Source organism: Hyla sarda, chromosome 7 (assembly GCF_029499605.1).
Source record: "Hyla sarda isolate aHylSar1 chromosome 7, aHylSar1.hap1, whole genome shotgun sequence".
Lineage (NCBI taxonomy): Eukaryota > Metazoa > Chordata > Amphibia > Anura > Hylidae > Hyla > Hyla sarda.
The window spans coordinates 138,159,518-138,175,095 of record NC_079195.1 but is presented as its reverse complement, the minus strand read 5'-3'; the positions used below and the strand labels follow the sequence as shown (position 1 = coordinate 138,175,095).

General features: G+C 40.7%; 1 protein-coding gene across 4 annotated transcripts in view; it reads right to left on the bottom strand.

Annotated features, from left to right (window-relative positions):
- The window catches only part of BMPR1A (bone morphogenetic protein receptor type 1A), a 139,892-nt gene that overhangs the window by 8,218 nt on the left and 116,096 nt on the right, over nucleotides 1-15,578 (bottom strand). Inside the window, exons 5-11 of one of the 4 annotated variants that reach the window (XM_056530807.1) lie at nucleotides 13,233-13,335; nucleotides 7,531-7,630; nucleotides 5,347-5,446; nucleotides 5,107-5,245; nucleotides 4,488-4,680; nucleotides 2,269-2,566; nucleotides 393-568 (exon numbers count right to left, since the gene is read on the bottom strand). In XM_056530807.1, coding sequence (XP_056386782.1) covers nucleotides 393-568; nucleotides 2,269-2,566; nucleotides 4,488-4,680; nucleotides 5,107-5,245; nucleotides 5,347-5,446; nucleotides 7,531-7,630; nucleotides 13,233-13,335 — 1,109 coding nt within the window. Of the gene's footprint in view, nucleotides 1-392; nucleotides 569-2,268; nucleotides 2,567-4,487; nucleotides 4,681-5,106; nucleotides 5,246-5,346; nucleotides 5,450-7,530; nucleotides 7,631-8,422; nucleotides 8,498-13,232; nucleotides 13,336-15,578 lie in introns of those variants that run through there. The other 3 variants (XM_056530806.1, XM_056530808.1, XM_056530809.1) reach the window with 3 other exon arrangements.

Here is a 15,578-nt window from a genome sequence, read left to right as displayed (position 1 = left end):
ATTCTCTTCTCATAATCTAGAATATTGCTCTAACAGCTATAATAATGGCCATGGCACCTTGATTCTCTTATCATAATCTAGAATATTGCTCTAACAGCTATAATAATGGCCATGGCACCTTGATTCTCTTATCATAATCTAGAATATTGCTCTAACAGCTATAATAATGGCCATGGCACCTTGATTCTCTTATCATAATCTAGAATATTGCTCTAACAGCTATAATAATGGCCATGGCACCTTGATTCTCTTATCAGCATGTGGTGAAAGCCAGTGGAATTAACAGCTGTCCTGCATGTTTATTTATTCTGTAATTTAATTAGGAAATTGCAGAAATTTCCTAGTATAACTTGTTCTAAGCGCATTGTACAATGGTATATATGAAGTCTTACCACCAGTGATGCAGCGGCGGGTCATTTCCCAAATAATCAAGCTAAAGCTGTAGATGTCCGCCATTATGTAGGCTTGAAAATGGTTCTTATTCAAACTTTCATCCAGGACTTCAGGTGCCATATACCGTTTTGTGCCAACCCGGGTATTCAGGGGAATATCTACTTCATGCGTGTCACTGAAATAAAAAAACAATACTTATGTTTTTGTTTCCAAGACCACACTCCATTTAAGATATTCATACGGATGTATATTTTTATATCACATATCACATCATCAAAATATATAAGTGTACATGAAAGTGTAAAGTAAAAAAAATAAAAAATAAACTGCATCCTTTACAAATCCCCAGGAACTCCCATGGCAACACTTTGTGGTCCCTCTCTTTTTAACCCCTTAAGGACTCAGCGTTTTTCCATTTTCATTTTTTCCTCATCACCTTCTAAAAATCATAACGCTTTCAAAATTCCATATTATGGCTTATTTCTTGCGCCACCAATTCTACTTTGCAGTGACAGTCAGTTTACAAAAAAATCCACGGCGAAACAGAAAAGAAATTCATTGTGCGACAAAATTGAAGAAAAAATGTAATTTTGTAACTTTTGGGGGCTTCCGTTTCTATGCAGTGCATTTTTGGGGTAAAAATGACACCTTCTCTTTATTCTGTAGGTCCATACGATTGAAATGATAGCCTACCTATATAGGTTTGACTTTGTCGTACTTCTGAAAAAAAATAACTATATGCAGGAAAATTTATATGTTTAAAAATTGTCATCTTCTGACCCCTATAACTTTATTTTTCCGTGTACGGGTCAGTATATTTTTTGCACCGTGTTCTGAAGTTTTTATCGGTACCATTTTTGCATTGATCGGAGTTCTTGATAGTTTTTTATAAATTTTTTTTATGATCTAAAAGTGACCAAAATACGCTATGCTGGACTTTGAAATTATTTGGCGCGTACGCCATTGACAGTGTGGTTTAATTAACGATATGTTTTTATAGTTCGGACATTTACGCACACGGTGATACCACATATGTTTATTTTTATTTACACAGTTTTTTTTTTATGGGAAAAGGGAGGTGATTCAAACTTTTGTTAGGGAAGGGGTTAAATGACCTTTGTTAACTTTTTTTTTGCAGTGCTATAGCTCCCATAGTGACCTATAACACTGCACACATCAATCTTTTGCCATGATCCCTGCAAAGTCATAGCTTTGCATGGATCAGCGAGATAGGGGCTCGATTGCTCAAGCCTGTAGCTCAGGCTTGGGGCAATCAAACCCATATCGGACGCGACGGAGCAAGGTAAGAGGGTCTCCGCTCGCGTCCTTGCTGATTGGGACATCACGATTTTATCTCAATGTCCCGATCAACTCGACTGAGCTGCCGGGAAGCGTTTACTTTCACTTTCAGACGTGGCGGTCAACTTTGATCGCCGCGTCTGAAGGGTTAATAGCGCGCGGCACAACGATCGATGCCGCGTGCTCTTAGCCCAGGGTCCCGGCTATGATTAGCAGCCGGGACCGACCCGGTGTGATGTGGGGTTATGGCATGACCCCGTTTTAAACACCGAGATCGGGCTCAGGGCGTAAAGGTACGCCCTGAGTCCTTAAGAGGTTAACCAGCCCCCAGAGAGGATGTGTTGACCAGTTTTAAACAGTGATATCATTAAAAAAATTATTATTTTTTTTTTGTTATTGTAGAAGAAATCTACCCTGCTTTTTCATGAAACTGATTTCCAGTACTTTTTAACTTCATTCCGTGCTATGTTCAAAAATCTGCAGGCTATCAGTGTATTTTGACATGATTGCTGATTTTAGATTTTCAACTTGCATAAATACATGCGATACAGAAAATATGGTAGACTGGTAAACTACCTGTTAAATTTTACTGCGAGTCCCAGGTCAGCAATGCAACAAGTCCAGTTTTCCTTGATTAGGATGTTTTTGCTCTTCAGATCCCTATGTGCGATTGCTGGCTTTCCCTGAGTACCGTAAATTTCAGTGTGTAGGTGGCAGAGACCGCAGGCAGCGGAATATGCCAATTTAAGAAGAGATCTTGTATCCAGAGTGGCACACTTCAGAAAATCATATAAAGACCCATTCTCATGGTATTCTGTTATCAGGTACATTTGTGTCCATGATCCAGTCCCTTTAATATCAGCAGCTATGAAACCTAGAAAAAAAATCAATACAATCAAACATCAATATCTGCTTTAATGCTAGGCACTTACTACAGGCTGATTAAACTAAAGTACACCATAGCTTACAGCGACATATAGCCCAAATGGCACAAAAACTATTGTGTTTGTCTAATCGGCACCATCAAAGAAAAAAGTGACTGCGCTCAGTATCTGCATGTCGACATGACAGCCTATCAGTTATTAGTAAGGGGAGCAAGGAAACACAGGGAAGCTCTCATCTCAAGAATACAATGCATTCATAACTAAGCTGTATTCCTTAACCCCTTAAGGACTCAGCCCATTTGGGCCTTAAGGAAGTTTTCATTTTTTCCTCCTCGCCTTCTAAAAATCATAACTCTTACATTTTCATCCACGGACTAGTATGAGGGCTTATTTTTTGCGTGACCAGTTCTTTGTAATTACACCACTCATTTTACCATAAAATGTATGGCGCAACAAAAAAAAAAATACTGTGTGGGGAAATTGATAAGAAAACCGCAATTTTGCTAATTTTGGAAGGTTTCGTTTTCATGCTGTACACTTTAAGGTAAAATGGAAATGTTTTCTTTATTTTTTTGGGTCACAATTAAAATGATACCCGTGATTACATACTTTATTATTGTACCGCTTAAAGAAAAAAATTGCAAACTTTAACCAAATTAGTGCATTTAAAATCCTTCTATTTTGCAGATCTATAACTTAAATTTTTCTGTATAAGCAGCATTTTTGTGCCGTGATCTTAACTTTTTTTGATACCACATTTGCATATATAAAATTTAACAGATTTTTATCAAATTTTTTGGGAATAAAATGTTATAAAAAAGCAGCAATTTTGGACTTTTACGTTCACCACATGGGATAATTAACATTGTATTTTAAAAGTTCAGATATTTACGCACGAGGCACTACCAAAATATGTTTACACTGGGGGTAAAATGGGGGAAAAGGGACAATTAAAATTTTTATTGGGGGAGGGGATTTTTCACTTTTTTTTTTACTTTTATTTTTACACTTTAATAGTCCCCATAGGGGACTATTTATCGCAATCATTTGATTGCTAATACTGTTCAGTGCTATGCATAGGGCATAGCACTGACCAGTATTATCGGTGATCTTCTGCCCTGGTCTGCTCGATCTCAGACCAGAGCAGAAGACGCAGAGACGGACAGAGGCAGGTGAGGGGACCTCCGGCCACCATTACAGATGATCGGATCGCCGCGGGCAATCAGATCATGCATTTTTCTGACCACACTACTGCAGATGCCATGATCTGTATTGATCATGGCAGACATCCACACGATCGGGGATGTCGGCCATTACCGGCAGGTCCCTGGCTACTATCAGCAGCTGGGAACTGCGGTGCATTACCCGAGCATCGCTCCGATGCTCACGGTCATGTACAGGATGTAAATGTACGTCCTGGAGCATTAAGTACCACCGCACCAGGACGTACATTTACGTTATGCATCGTTAAGGGGTTAAAGACAATGTGTCAAAGTAATAATTTAAATCAGGCTTTTGTTAACAATATGAAAACTGCAAGATTTCAGGGATTGAAATCTAAGCTAAAAGTTCCAGTACAGATCATTTCCCAGTAATGCCTTCATTCTCAAGAGCACAGTGAAAGGTGACACCAGTATATAGATAACATTGTATCCATCACCATTCACGGCAGAGATCAGCATCCCTGTTTATGCTGTCTATGGCACATGGGTCCAACAGTAAACCATATCAATAAACGCTGTTAAAAACACATTAGGCAAGATGGAAGCCCCATAATGAAGCATGAACATTTTTCAAAAATTTTAATCAGAAACATTAGAAAAAGAATGTTCCAGAGCTCTAGATTGCAAATATATATGAAAGAATGTATAGATTCTATTTCTGAGGATGGATGATTTTTTTTTTACTTACCCAATATATTCTCATGTCGCATCAGCACAGTTTGGTAGATTTCAGTCTCTCTGAACCAGCTGGCTTCCTCAGCAGTGAAGAATACTTTCACTGCCACTTTTTCTCCTCTCCACTTTCCCATCCAAACCTCTCCATATCTTCCTTTTCCTATTTGTCTCACCATCTGGATCTGCTTAGCAATTGTTCTCTGGACCTGAAAAAAACAAATATTAAGTTATTTTATTTGGTGAAAATCTGTTTTGTGGCCGTTTTCTCTGAAATTTGTTATAGATAGGAAGCACCTATAGATAGACACTATGCGTCCTGCAAGTGATTCACTGGGTTGCTAGTCCAGATATCCACAATGTAGAAAAGCGGTCACAGGAGGTTTCTTTTTTCCACCATGAAGCACAACATTTTGGTTGTGTAGCCTTTGTCAAGGCTATACAGCCAAAACACTGTACTTCATGGTGGAATAAAGAAACTGCAGTTTTTTTTGTTTAGTTTTTTTAATAGCAGGCATCCTGTCTCTGCTGTGGCCACTTTTCTACATTAAAATTGTAAGTAGTTTGTCAGTGTGTCTACAGAAAATGCTACTTTAAAATTTGTTCCATGGAAGCAAACTGACATTGTGACTTACCAAGAGGGGAAGGCCCGATCCACTGCCAGAGCTCTGTGACAGGTCAATGAGAGCCTTTAATGACTCCCCAGCTGGTATAAATGCCTCATCTTGTTCCAGATCTCTATTGTACAACATTCTCTGGGTTGCTAATTTGTGCCTATAAAAAAATAAAAATAAACCCTAAGTATACTAGAGCCGAACATTAAGAAGAAAATAAACAGGCAAGCTGCACTACAGTGGTCAAATAAATGTACTTACTTGTACATGCAGGTGATTAAGATGAAGACCACCATGATTAATAAGCAGACGACAATAGATATAATCAGAGCTATGACGTGGACACTTCTGCCAAATATTCCTACTGAAAAAAGATTTACTGTGTTATTCTGGTCTCCAAAACAAAAGGTGGGAATGTTATTTTTGCTGTTCTCTCCAACATGAGCAGTACAAGTTATTTCTCTGCCTGCATGTTGTAATGCTGGACCAAATTTCCATGTGCTACCCAATTCTTACTAAGAACATCTAAGGATGGTTTGGGGGGGGGGGGGGGGGGGGGGGAAATTACATTCCTAATAGGGGCCGTTACATATGGGGGTGGGGGTTGTATTATCTACCTACATACCTGCCCCCACTATACAGGGCACCAAAGAAGGCACTTTTACTCTGAGCAAGATAGTGAAATAAAAGAAAGAGCAAAGAAAAAAAAAAAAAATAATGAGCCAATGAATGTAACTGCACTATAACCATTTAGACAGCCACTTTATTGTTACTAAATGGAGGGCTATTAGTCTGTTTAAAAGTGGTTTAAATTATGTATCAGTATGGTGGCATTAACTAGTTATGTTTTTTTCTAGTATAGTCATTATTTGTAATACCGATTTGTGTATAGTGGTTATTTAACCCCTTATGGACACAGGGTGTACCTGTACGTCCTGAATCCTCTCCCTTTCTATAACAAGGGGCCACATCGGGCCCGACATCTAGCAATGGCCGGGACCCGTGGCTAATAGCGTGCAGCACTGATCGCGGTGCCACGTGCTATTAACCCTTTAGACACGGTGTTCAAAGTTGATCACTGCGTCTAAAGAGAAAGTAAACTACCCCCGGCTAGCTCAGTGGGCTGTTCAGGACCTTCGAGGCGTCCAGAACAGCTGTAGGACACGTGGAGGGTCCCCTACCTTCCTCCTGCATGTCCGATTGCCGAATGACTGCTCTGTGCCTGAGATCCAGACACAAGCAGCAGAATCATTGATCAATGTTATCCTATGGGATAACAATGATCAATGTAAAAGATCAGTATGTGTAGCGTTATAGCCCCCTATGGGGGCTATAACATTGCAAAAAAAAATAAAAAAGATAATTTAACCCCATTCCCTGATAAAAGAATCACCCCCTTTTCCCCTAAAAAATAAATAAAAAAAATGTGTAAATAAAGAACATATGTGGTATCGCCACCTACAGAAATGTCCGAATTCTAAAAATATTTCATTAATTGAACCACACGGCGTATGCGTAAATAGTTTCAAAAGTTCAAAATAGTGTATTTTTGGTCACTCTTTATATCATGAAAAAATGAATAAAAAAGCGATCAAAATGGTACCGCTAAACACTTCAGATCACTGAGCCAAAAATGAGCCCTCATACCACCCTGTACGCGGAAAATGTAAAAAGTTATAGGGGTCAGAAGATGACAAATTTAAATGTATACATTTTCCTGCATGTAGTTATGATTTTTTCCAGAAGTACAACAAAATCAAACATATCAGTAGGGTATCGTTTTAATCGTATGGACCTACAGAAGATAAGGTGTCATTTTTACCGAAAAATTTACTGCGTAGAAACGGAAGCCCCAAAATTTACAAAATGCAGTTTTTCCTTAAATTTTGTTGCACAATTACTTTTCTTTCTGTTTCGTCCTAGATTTTTGGGTAAAATGACTGATGCCATTACAAAGTAGAATTGGTGACATAAAAAATAAGCCATCAGATGGATTTTTAGGTGCAAAATTGAACGTTATGATTTTTTTAAAGGTAAGGAGGAAAAAACGAAAGTGCAAAAACTGAAAAACCCCTAGTCTTTAAGGGGTTAAAACGGTATGATGAAATGATAGCGGGTACGGCTATATGATTAAAAAAACCTACTGTCCTACTGTATAGTAGGAGATCCGATAAGGCTATTCCACATTTGGGCTTTTTTTTTTATCAGTGTATATGTAAGGAAAGGTTCAAACACAAATCAACAATGTGTTTAGACTTATTGGCTTAACATATGATTATAGAGAGAGTCTTGACTTATGGCTGGAATATGTTCGAACTCTTAAAATTTATATTCGTGTAAAAACATTAGTGAATCTAATATCACAGAAGACGGTTGTTGGATCATTTGTATTCTAGTATTGTATCAAAATGCACATTAGAAAATACAATCCTGGATCTAAATTACCTGGTCTTCCATCCGGTGGTAACGTGGGCTGCAAATCTTTATTGCAAAAGTCAGTCCGACAGCACTCGATTGTCCTTCGTAACTGGGCTTTGGGAGAATCCTATATTTATGGTGTGAAAAAAATAAAAATAAAGTAATAGCCCTTGGCACATTCTAGATGTGACACATATTAGATTGACACATTCATATGTAGGTTGTCCAGAACTCTGTGCCTTTTTCTATGGCTTCACATATCTTCAAGACCAGATTCTTATGATCAGTCTGTACCAATGTTAAGCAGTTTCCTGTCAATCCTTGTGACTCTGTAAATTTATAATGCTGGGATGCCACAGGGTCCACACGTATTAGCAATAGAATCATCTGACTGATACAAAGGCTGGAATAAGACATTACCTCAATCCAACTGTTTAGAACTAAGATGCTGCAGTCAATAGCAGAATACACTATGGGGGAGATTTACCATTGCTTTTAGAGCATTTTTTTTCTGTTTTGGCGCAGTTCAGGTGCAAGCCGCATATTTAGCGACAATAATGCGTCTTTTGATATAGACAGTTTCACTCTTTTTGCCTACCCATAGAACTTTTTCTTTGACTATGCGGTGGTCACGTTTTTATCATTTGAGACTTTTGTCAAAAGTCGCTATTTTGTAAGTAGAGCTGGGCGGTATGACCAAAAATGTGTATCACTGTATTTTTGTAAATTATGGCGGTTCCACGGTATTTAACAGTATTCCTCCCCCATCATGTGACTGGTGGGCGCTGCTTCTCTCCCCCCCCATCATGTGACCCACAAGTGCTGCTTCCCCCCCCCCCCCCAAAATAAATATCAGCTGCTGCGCTGTACTGTACTATTCTGTGTCCGTGCTGCAAAAACAACATAATCCTTATCTCACCTTCCTACGTTCCCCCCCATTGCTCCGGTACCGACCTCACGGTCCAGCGATGCGAGCCTCATGCCGCTTCCTGGGGATTGGAACGTCAGAGCAGTCAGCGCATCACTGGCCGCAGCGATGTCCCGCCTCGGCCGGTGACAGGTTGAGTGCATTGTGATGTAAGAAGACTGCTGGCTACTTACATGACAATACGCTCAGCCTATCACCGGCCGAGGCAGGACATCACTGAGGCTGGTGATAGGCTCTGTGACGTTCCCATCCCCAGGAAGCAGCAAGAGTAGCGGAGGGACTGTGAGGTCAGTTCTAGAGAAACAGGGGAACGTAGAAAGGTGAGTTAAAGTTTATTTTAATTTTGCAGCCCGGCCACAAGATAGTACAGTACAGCACAGCGGCTGATAATTATTTGGGGGGGGGGGGGGGGGGGGGAAGAGAAGCAGCGCTCACGGGGTCACATATGATTGGTTCCCCGATGTATTGCAGTATGGGAGAAATTCATGTCACGCAGGAAAAACATGTTGGTATTTGGTATGAACCGATATACCGCCCAGCCCTAGTAAGTGTAAACCTAAGTAAAAACGCCTAACCTGCTAAATTCAAGACCCGGGAAAGTGTCTACTTCCCTCCCTCACATTGTCTAGAAAAAGTGTATGTGGTAGAGCTTTTCCTACTACAGCAGAGCTGCGCAAAGTTCATCATCTTGCTGCACCTTCTTAATAAATAAGATGTACGCTAGTCAAACTCCCCACCCAAATAAACGTTGGAAAATAGCTCTACTGTAGACATTCTTTGATAAATCTGGGCCTGTGGGTCTTCAAATATTGCAAACCAAAGTATTTTAATCGTGCAAAAGCTAAATAATATAAATATGGTTGAAGTATAACTACTTATCTGCAGAAAAATGGGTGACAATTTAAAAAGTAAGAAAATAGCTAATTGTTATTTATGCCATTCCTCTAGGAAAGGGTTATCATCACGTGGTACATTGAGGTGAAAATAAAAGATTTATAGTTTCCAGAATACAAAGATGAAAACCCTAAAATAATCTGTGCAATGTTGAGTTTCATATAAATAGTATGGGGAAAAATAAGAGCATTAATAGGATAAGCATAAAGGGTTAAACAGCAGCAATAACCTACTATAGCCTTTATTTGGGGGGGGGGCTTCCATAAATGAGTAATCTGGTGCTCAGGCCTGCACATTTGCTATACAGCAGAGGTTCCAATTTCTTGTACATCATGAGATCATGAGTCACTTTTCAAAATTGATGTGCTGAAGTACAGTGGTCCCTCAACTTATAATAGCCTCAGGTTACAATATTTTCAACCATACTATGTAGGATGGTCTTTTCTGAAACATTGTAACTTGAAAACAAAAAACTCAACATGCAATTCTACAGACAGTCCATATATGCAAAATGTTAGTGACTGGAAGAACTGGGCATTCCACCTATAAAACACCTGTATTACTGAAGTGCAAGCACAGACTGGCAGTCTGGTAGGGCCCACTATAGTGCAGGGAGGTACTACATGTTACCTGTACATGTACAAGGTACTACTTTTTACCTGTACCGGGGTTAGGCTGAGTTCACACCATGTTTTCCCTAAACGGTGACCGAATCCGTATCACAGCCGGACTCTGTCCCCATCTCATTTATTTGAATGAGCCGACCAGAGTCAGAGTCATTTTTGCCCCATATCCGATTTTCTGGCTGGACTAAAAACTGTGGTAAGCTGCTCCTTTGCACACAAGGTAAAGGGGAACTCCATTTTACTTTTTTGGGACACTGGGGTGAATATTCGAAGACTCATGTTATTAGGGCTCTTTATTTTGCACCACAAAGAGTGTTAACTGTGCCTTATTTTCAGAAGTGTGTTTGGGCTTTTGAAAACTTGGGGCAATAAGCAAATCCTTTAACACCAAGTATACTTTTGTATTAGCGGTGACACTTTGTGTGCCAGAAAATGGTACTAAACCTTTGAAAATAGGGTGCTAATGGCACAAAAAGCCTAACCAAACCCCTTTAAAAAAAACTGGCTAACAGGGTGCTAAATCAGGTGCTAAATATCTGAATATGTGGCGCTAATAGTGTGGCGAAGCTAAAGCCAAAATGTGGTGCCAAATTCTTTGAATATACCCCCACTTTATTGTAGAAGAACGGTCACATTAGCTTAGCTGACTCAGCTGCACAACTTTCGGCCGCAAGGGCTTATTTTTTTTTTTTTTTTTTAAATCACTGCAGTTTTTTTTTAAAATCACCGGTCCTCTACATAAACAGTGATTTACAGCTCTTTCTTACTTTTATATGTAAGGGATTACTGTAGCTACTTATTTTTCTTTAATTCTCACTTTTTCCTATAGTAGGACGACATTTTAGGAGCTTCAGAACTAATTATCAGGTTTCCATGAAGTTATGGCCTCAACATACAATATTTATGGTTCCATGATGACCATTGTAACTTGAGGTGTACCACTGTATTAATAAAGAAAAAAAAGTCTATTGGGCTGAGTTCACCTCAGCATTGCGATGCTTCTGTCAGAGGAGTAGAAAACCAAAGTAGAGCAGGATCTGTCATGTAATAGACCTTAGTGACTTAAAGGGGTACTCCACCCTCATGCCCCCTCCCATAGACTTGCATTGAGGGGCGTGACATCACACGGGGCGGAGTCGTGACGTCACGATCTTCCGTCTTCCGTCCCCGATCGAACATCTTATCCCCTATCCTTTGGATAGGGGACAAGATGTCTAGGGGCGGAGTACCCCTTTAAAAGGGGTACTCCGGTGGATTTTTTTTTTTTTTTTTTTTTTTTAAATTGACTTTTTGGCACCAGTTGAACAGATTTGTAAATGACTTTCATAAAAAAAAAATAAAAAAAAAATCTTAATCCTTCCAGAACTTATTAGTGGCTGTACACTACAGAGGAAATTCTTTTCTTCTTGGATTGCTTTTCTGTCTGTCCAAAGTGCTCTCTGCTGACAGACATAAAAGAAATCCAAAAAGAAAATTTCCTCTGTAGTATACAGCCACTAATAAGTACTGGAAGGATTAAGATTTTTTTTTTTTTTTTTTATGAAAGTCATTTACAAATCTGTTCAACTGGTGCCAAAAAGTCAATAAAAAAAAAATCCACCGGAGTACCCCTTTTAAAGGGGTACTCCGCCCCTAGATAATAATTTTCAAATCTGTTTAACTTTCTGGCACCAGATGATTTAAAAAACAAAATATATTAATAATGTTTTCTACCGAAGTACCCCTTTAAGAGAGATAAATTGGGATCCAATGTGATCTCCTCCTCCTCCCTCCCCCCGAGAAGAGCAGAGCGAACTGTGCACTATTCTTAAACAAATATGATGGAATTTGTGATGAAGGCTTCAATGCAAATGTGAAACCAGCATTACTGTAAGAAACAACTTTTTTAATTTAATACTTCCTTATCAACTAAGCATTTTCCTAATATACTTTAAAGGAGATATCCAGTGGTGAAAAACGTATCCCCTATCCTAAGGATAGGGGATAAATTTCAGATAGTGGGGGTCCGACCGCTGGGGCCCCCCGCGATCTCCTGTATGGGGTCCCGACAGCCCGTGGTGAGGGGGCGTGTTGACCACCGCACGAAGCGGCGGCTGACACCCCCCCCTCAATACAACTCTGGCAGAGTCGGAGTGCTGTATCGAGGGGGCATGTCAGCCACCGCTTTGTGTGGTGGTCGACACCCGCTATCTGGCCAGCGAGCCGGGCCCCGTACAGGAGATCGCGGGGGGCCCCAGTGGTCGGACCCCCCGCGATCTGAAACTTATCCCCTATCCTTAAGATAGGGGATACGTTTTTCTCTACTGGACTACCCCTTTAATAAAAAATGTATTGTTAAAGATGTGAAAAAATTGTTTAAAAAAAAAAAAACTGCTACAAGGGGACTGTCTCTTTAATTTAGCAAATGAACTCTGGTAACCAAGTTTTTTGGTCCAGGACCATTTTTATTAGAGGAGATGGGAGGAGGGGTGTGGTTCTCCCCTGCTCTACCATAGTGCAGTGTATCAGCCAGCTTTTACCAGTGTGACAGTTTGCAGTCTTTTCAGAAGAGGAGCGATACAAGGTGCTCAATTATTTATATGCAAAATGATTTCTCTTTGGTCATTTTATAACGTATTTCTTGTGTATTTGCACAATATTGCTGCTTTAGGGTTATAAAAAGTAAACTTTGGCACAAAGCTGTGCAAATGTAAAAAAAAAAAAAAAAAAGTTTTTCTTGTGTACTTTTACCATATAGGTTACACATGACTGCTTTATATGCGTTATATAGAGCATGCACTTTAGGCACAAAGCTTTGCAAATGTATAAAATGTTTGTGCAGACCTTGTTATAGGGGAGAGGGAAGGGGGAGGATAGCAGCTCATCATGCTCCTGGAGAAACTCCTCCAGCTTGCAAGAGAAGTGCAAAAAGACTGATCATAGTAATAGATCAAAAGGTAATTTTCTTATTACTACATGCATATTATGCATACAGGTCTTGGGGCACATTACTACACTGACTAGCATTTATTTTGTTAACTAATGACAGTAACGCTTATAAGATGTGATCTTATAATAAGATTAAGACCATAGTGTAAACTGCCAGTTCTAACAACCTAGTGCGCTAATATACTGCAACTGCAAATATCTGGGTGCTAACATTCACAGGAGGGGACAAAAGCGACATGTGGCTCCCAAGCCTCTGGTTGGGGAACACTGCTCTAAAGCCCTGCATATGCAATACAGTCATACATATCTGAAATATGTGTTATTGAGAAGGCATTCACTCCCAACAATTTTACCTTGCACTGAAAATCTGAGCCTTCCAACTTCATGCAGCCAGATGTTAATGTAATTTCTCCATGTTCATCTTCTTCAATGATAGCAAAACAATGTCCATTAGTACTACAAGGTATAAATTAAAACTTTCATTAGAAACTATTAAACTGTAAAAGGAATACCACAATATGGAAAAAAAACGTCCTTGTTCTTTTTACACAACAAAAGAACTCATGAAAGTTTTTATGAATTAAGAAAATATATATATATATATATATATATATATTTGGAAAAAATGTGTGAAGTATTGTGAGAAATATATATATATATATATGTATATATATATTTCTCACAATACTTCACACATTTTTTCCAAATTTCTAGAATGGCTAAGCATAGAAACAAACCTGTTCTAGGATCAAACTTCAAAGGCTGTTATGCAAAAATTGGCACTGAACACTAGATGGCAGCATATGCTTAACTTATGTAAGCAAGGCACAAAATAATTGAGAATATTCAGTATTGACTTCAGGGCTGCTTAATAAATTTTCTATTCCAGACATTTCAGTCTCAACTTCGGTATATAATACAGGGTGGGCCATTTATATGGATACACCTTAATAAAATGGGAATGGTTGGTGATAGTAACTTCCTGTTTGTGGCACATTAGTATATGTGAGGGGGGAAACTTTTCAAGATGGGTGGTGACCATGGCGGCCATTTTGAATCCAACTTTAGTTTTTTTAATAGGAAGAGGGTCATGTGCTTTGTTTTAATGTAACTTTATTCTATCATGAGTTATTTACAAGTTTCTGACCACTTATAAAATGTGTTCAATGTGCTGCCCATTGTGTTGGATTGTCAATACAACCCTCTTCTCCCACTCTTCACACACTGATAGCAACACCGCAGGAGAAATGCCAGCACAGGCTTCCAGTATCCGTAGTTTCAGGTGCTGCACATCTCGTATCTTCACAGCATAGACAATTGCCTTCAGATGACCCCAAATAGGGCTGGGTGGTATATCGGTTCATACCGAATACCAATTTTTTTCCTTTCCCCCTCACGATATGAATTTTACCCATACCGCAATACCGGTTGACCCCCCCCCCCCCACCCACCCCCCCGGAAAGAGTGAATTATCCACTGCAGAACGCAGTCCCCACATTGGGGAATTAATCATATTTGACCCGCGTGCGCTATTCTGCTTCCCCCCCATATGAATTAACAGCTGCGCTGTCCCCACGTCACCCGCGTGCGCTCTTCTCATCCTCATACGATTTGCGGGCTGCTGGCGCTAGAAATTTGTACTACAAATAACGCTTCAAAAATAAACAAAACAAACTTTAACTTACCTGCCGACGTGGTCCCCCTTCATGGTCCCTCTGCTACGGTCCTGGGGATGGGAACGTCACAGAGCCGTCAGCCTATCACCGGCCGCAGCGATGTCCTGCCCCGGCCGATGATAGGCTGGCGGCTCTGTGACTTTCCCGTCCCAAGGAAACTGCAAGAGGACAACAGCGCAGGACAGTGAAGACGGTAGCAGAGCAACTGGGGAACGTAGGCAGGTTAGTTAAAGTTTATTTTGTTTATTTTTGCAGCCTGGGAAACGTTATTTGTAGTACAGATTTCTAGCGCTGCGGCCCGCAACTCATAGGAGGATGAGCAAAGGAGCGCACGTGGGTAACATGATGTGGGGACAGATGTGGGGACAGCGCAGCTGATAATTGTGGGGGGGGGCAGAGAGTGTTGGGAGAGAAGCGGCACCCAGGTCACATGGGGGCGGGGGGGGGCAGGGGGGAATACCGTTAAAGGGGTAGTCCAGTGGTGAAAAACGTATCCCTTATCCTAAGTATAGGGGATAAGTTTGAGATCGCGGGGGGTCTGACCGCTGGGGCCCCCCTGCAATCTCTCTGTACGGGGGGGGCCAGGTTCTCCGGCCAGATAGCGGGTGTCGACCCCCGCACGAAGCGGCGGCCGACACGCCCCCTCAATACATCTCAATGGCAGAGCCGGAGATTGCCGAAGGCAGCGCTTCGGCTCTGCCATAGAGTTGTATTGAGGGGGCTTGTCAGCCGCCGCTTCGTGCGGAGGTCGAAACGCCCCCTTCCCGCGGGCTATCGGGGCTCCTTACAGGAGATCGCAGGGGGCCCCAGCGGTCGGACCCCCCGCGATTTGCACCTTATCCCCTATCCTTAGGATAGGGGATAAGTTGTTCACCACTGGACTACTCCTTTAAATACCGTGAAACCGCCATCACTTAAAAAAAATACCGTGATACACGTTTTTGCCCATAACGCCCAGCACTAACCCCAAAGATAAAAGTCTAAGGGGGTCAGATCGGGAGACCTTTGGGGCCATTCATCTGA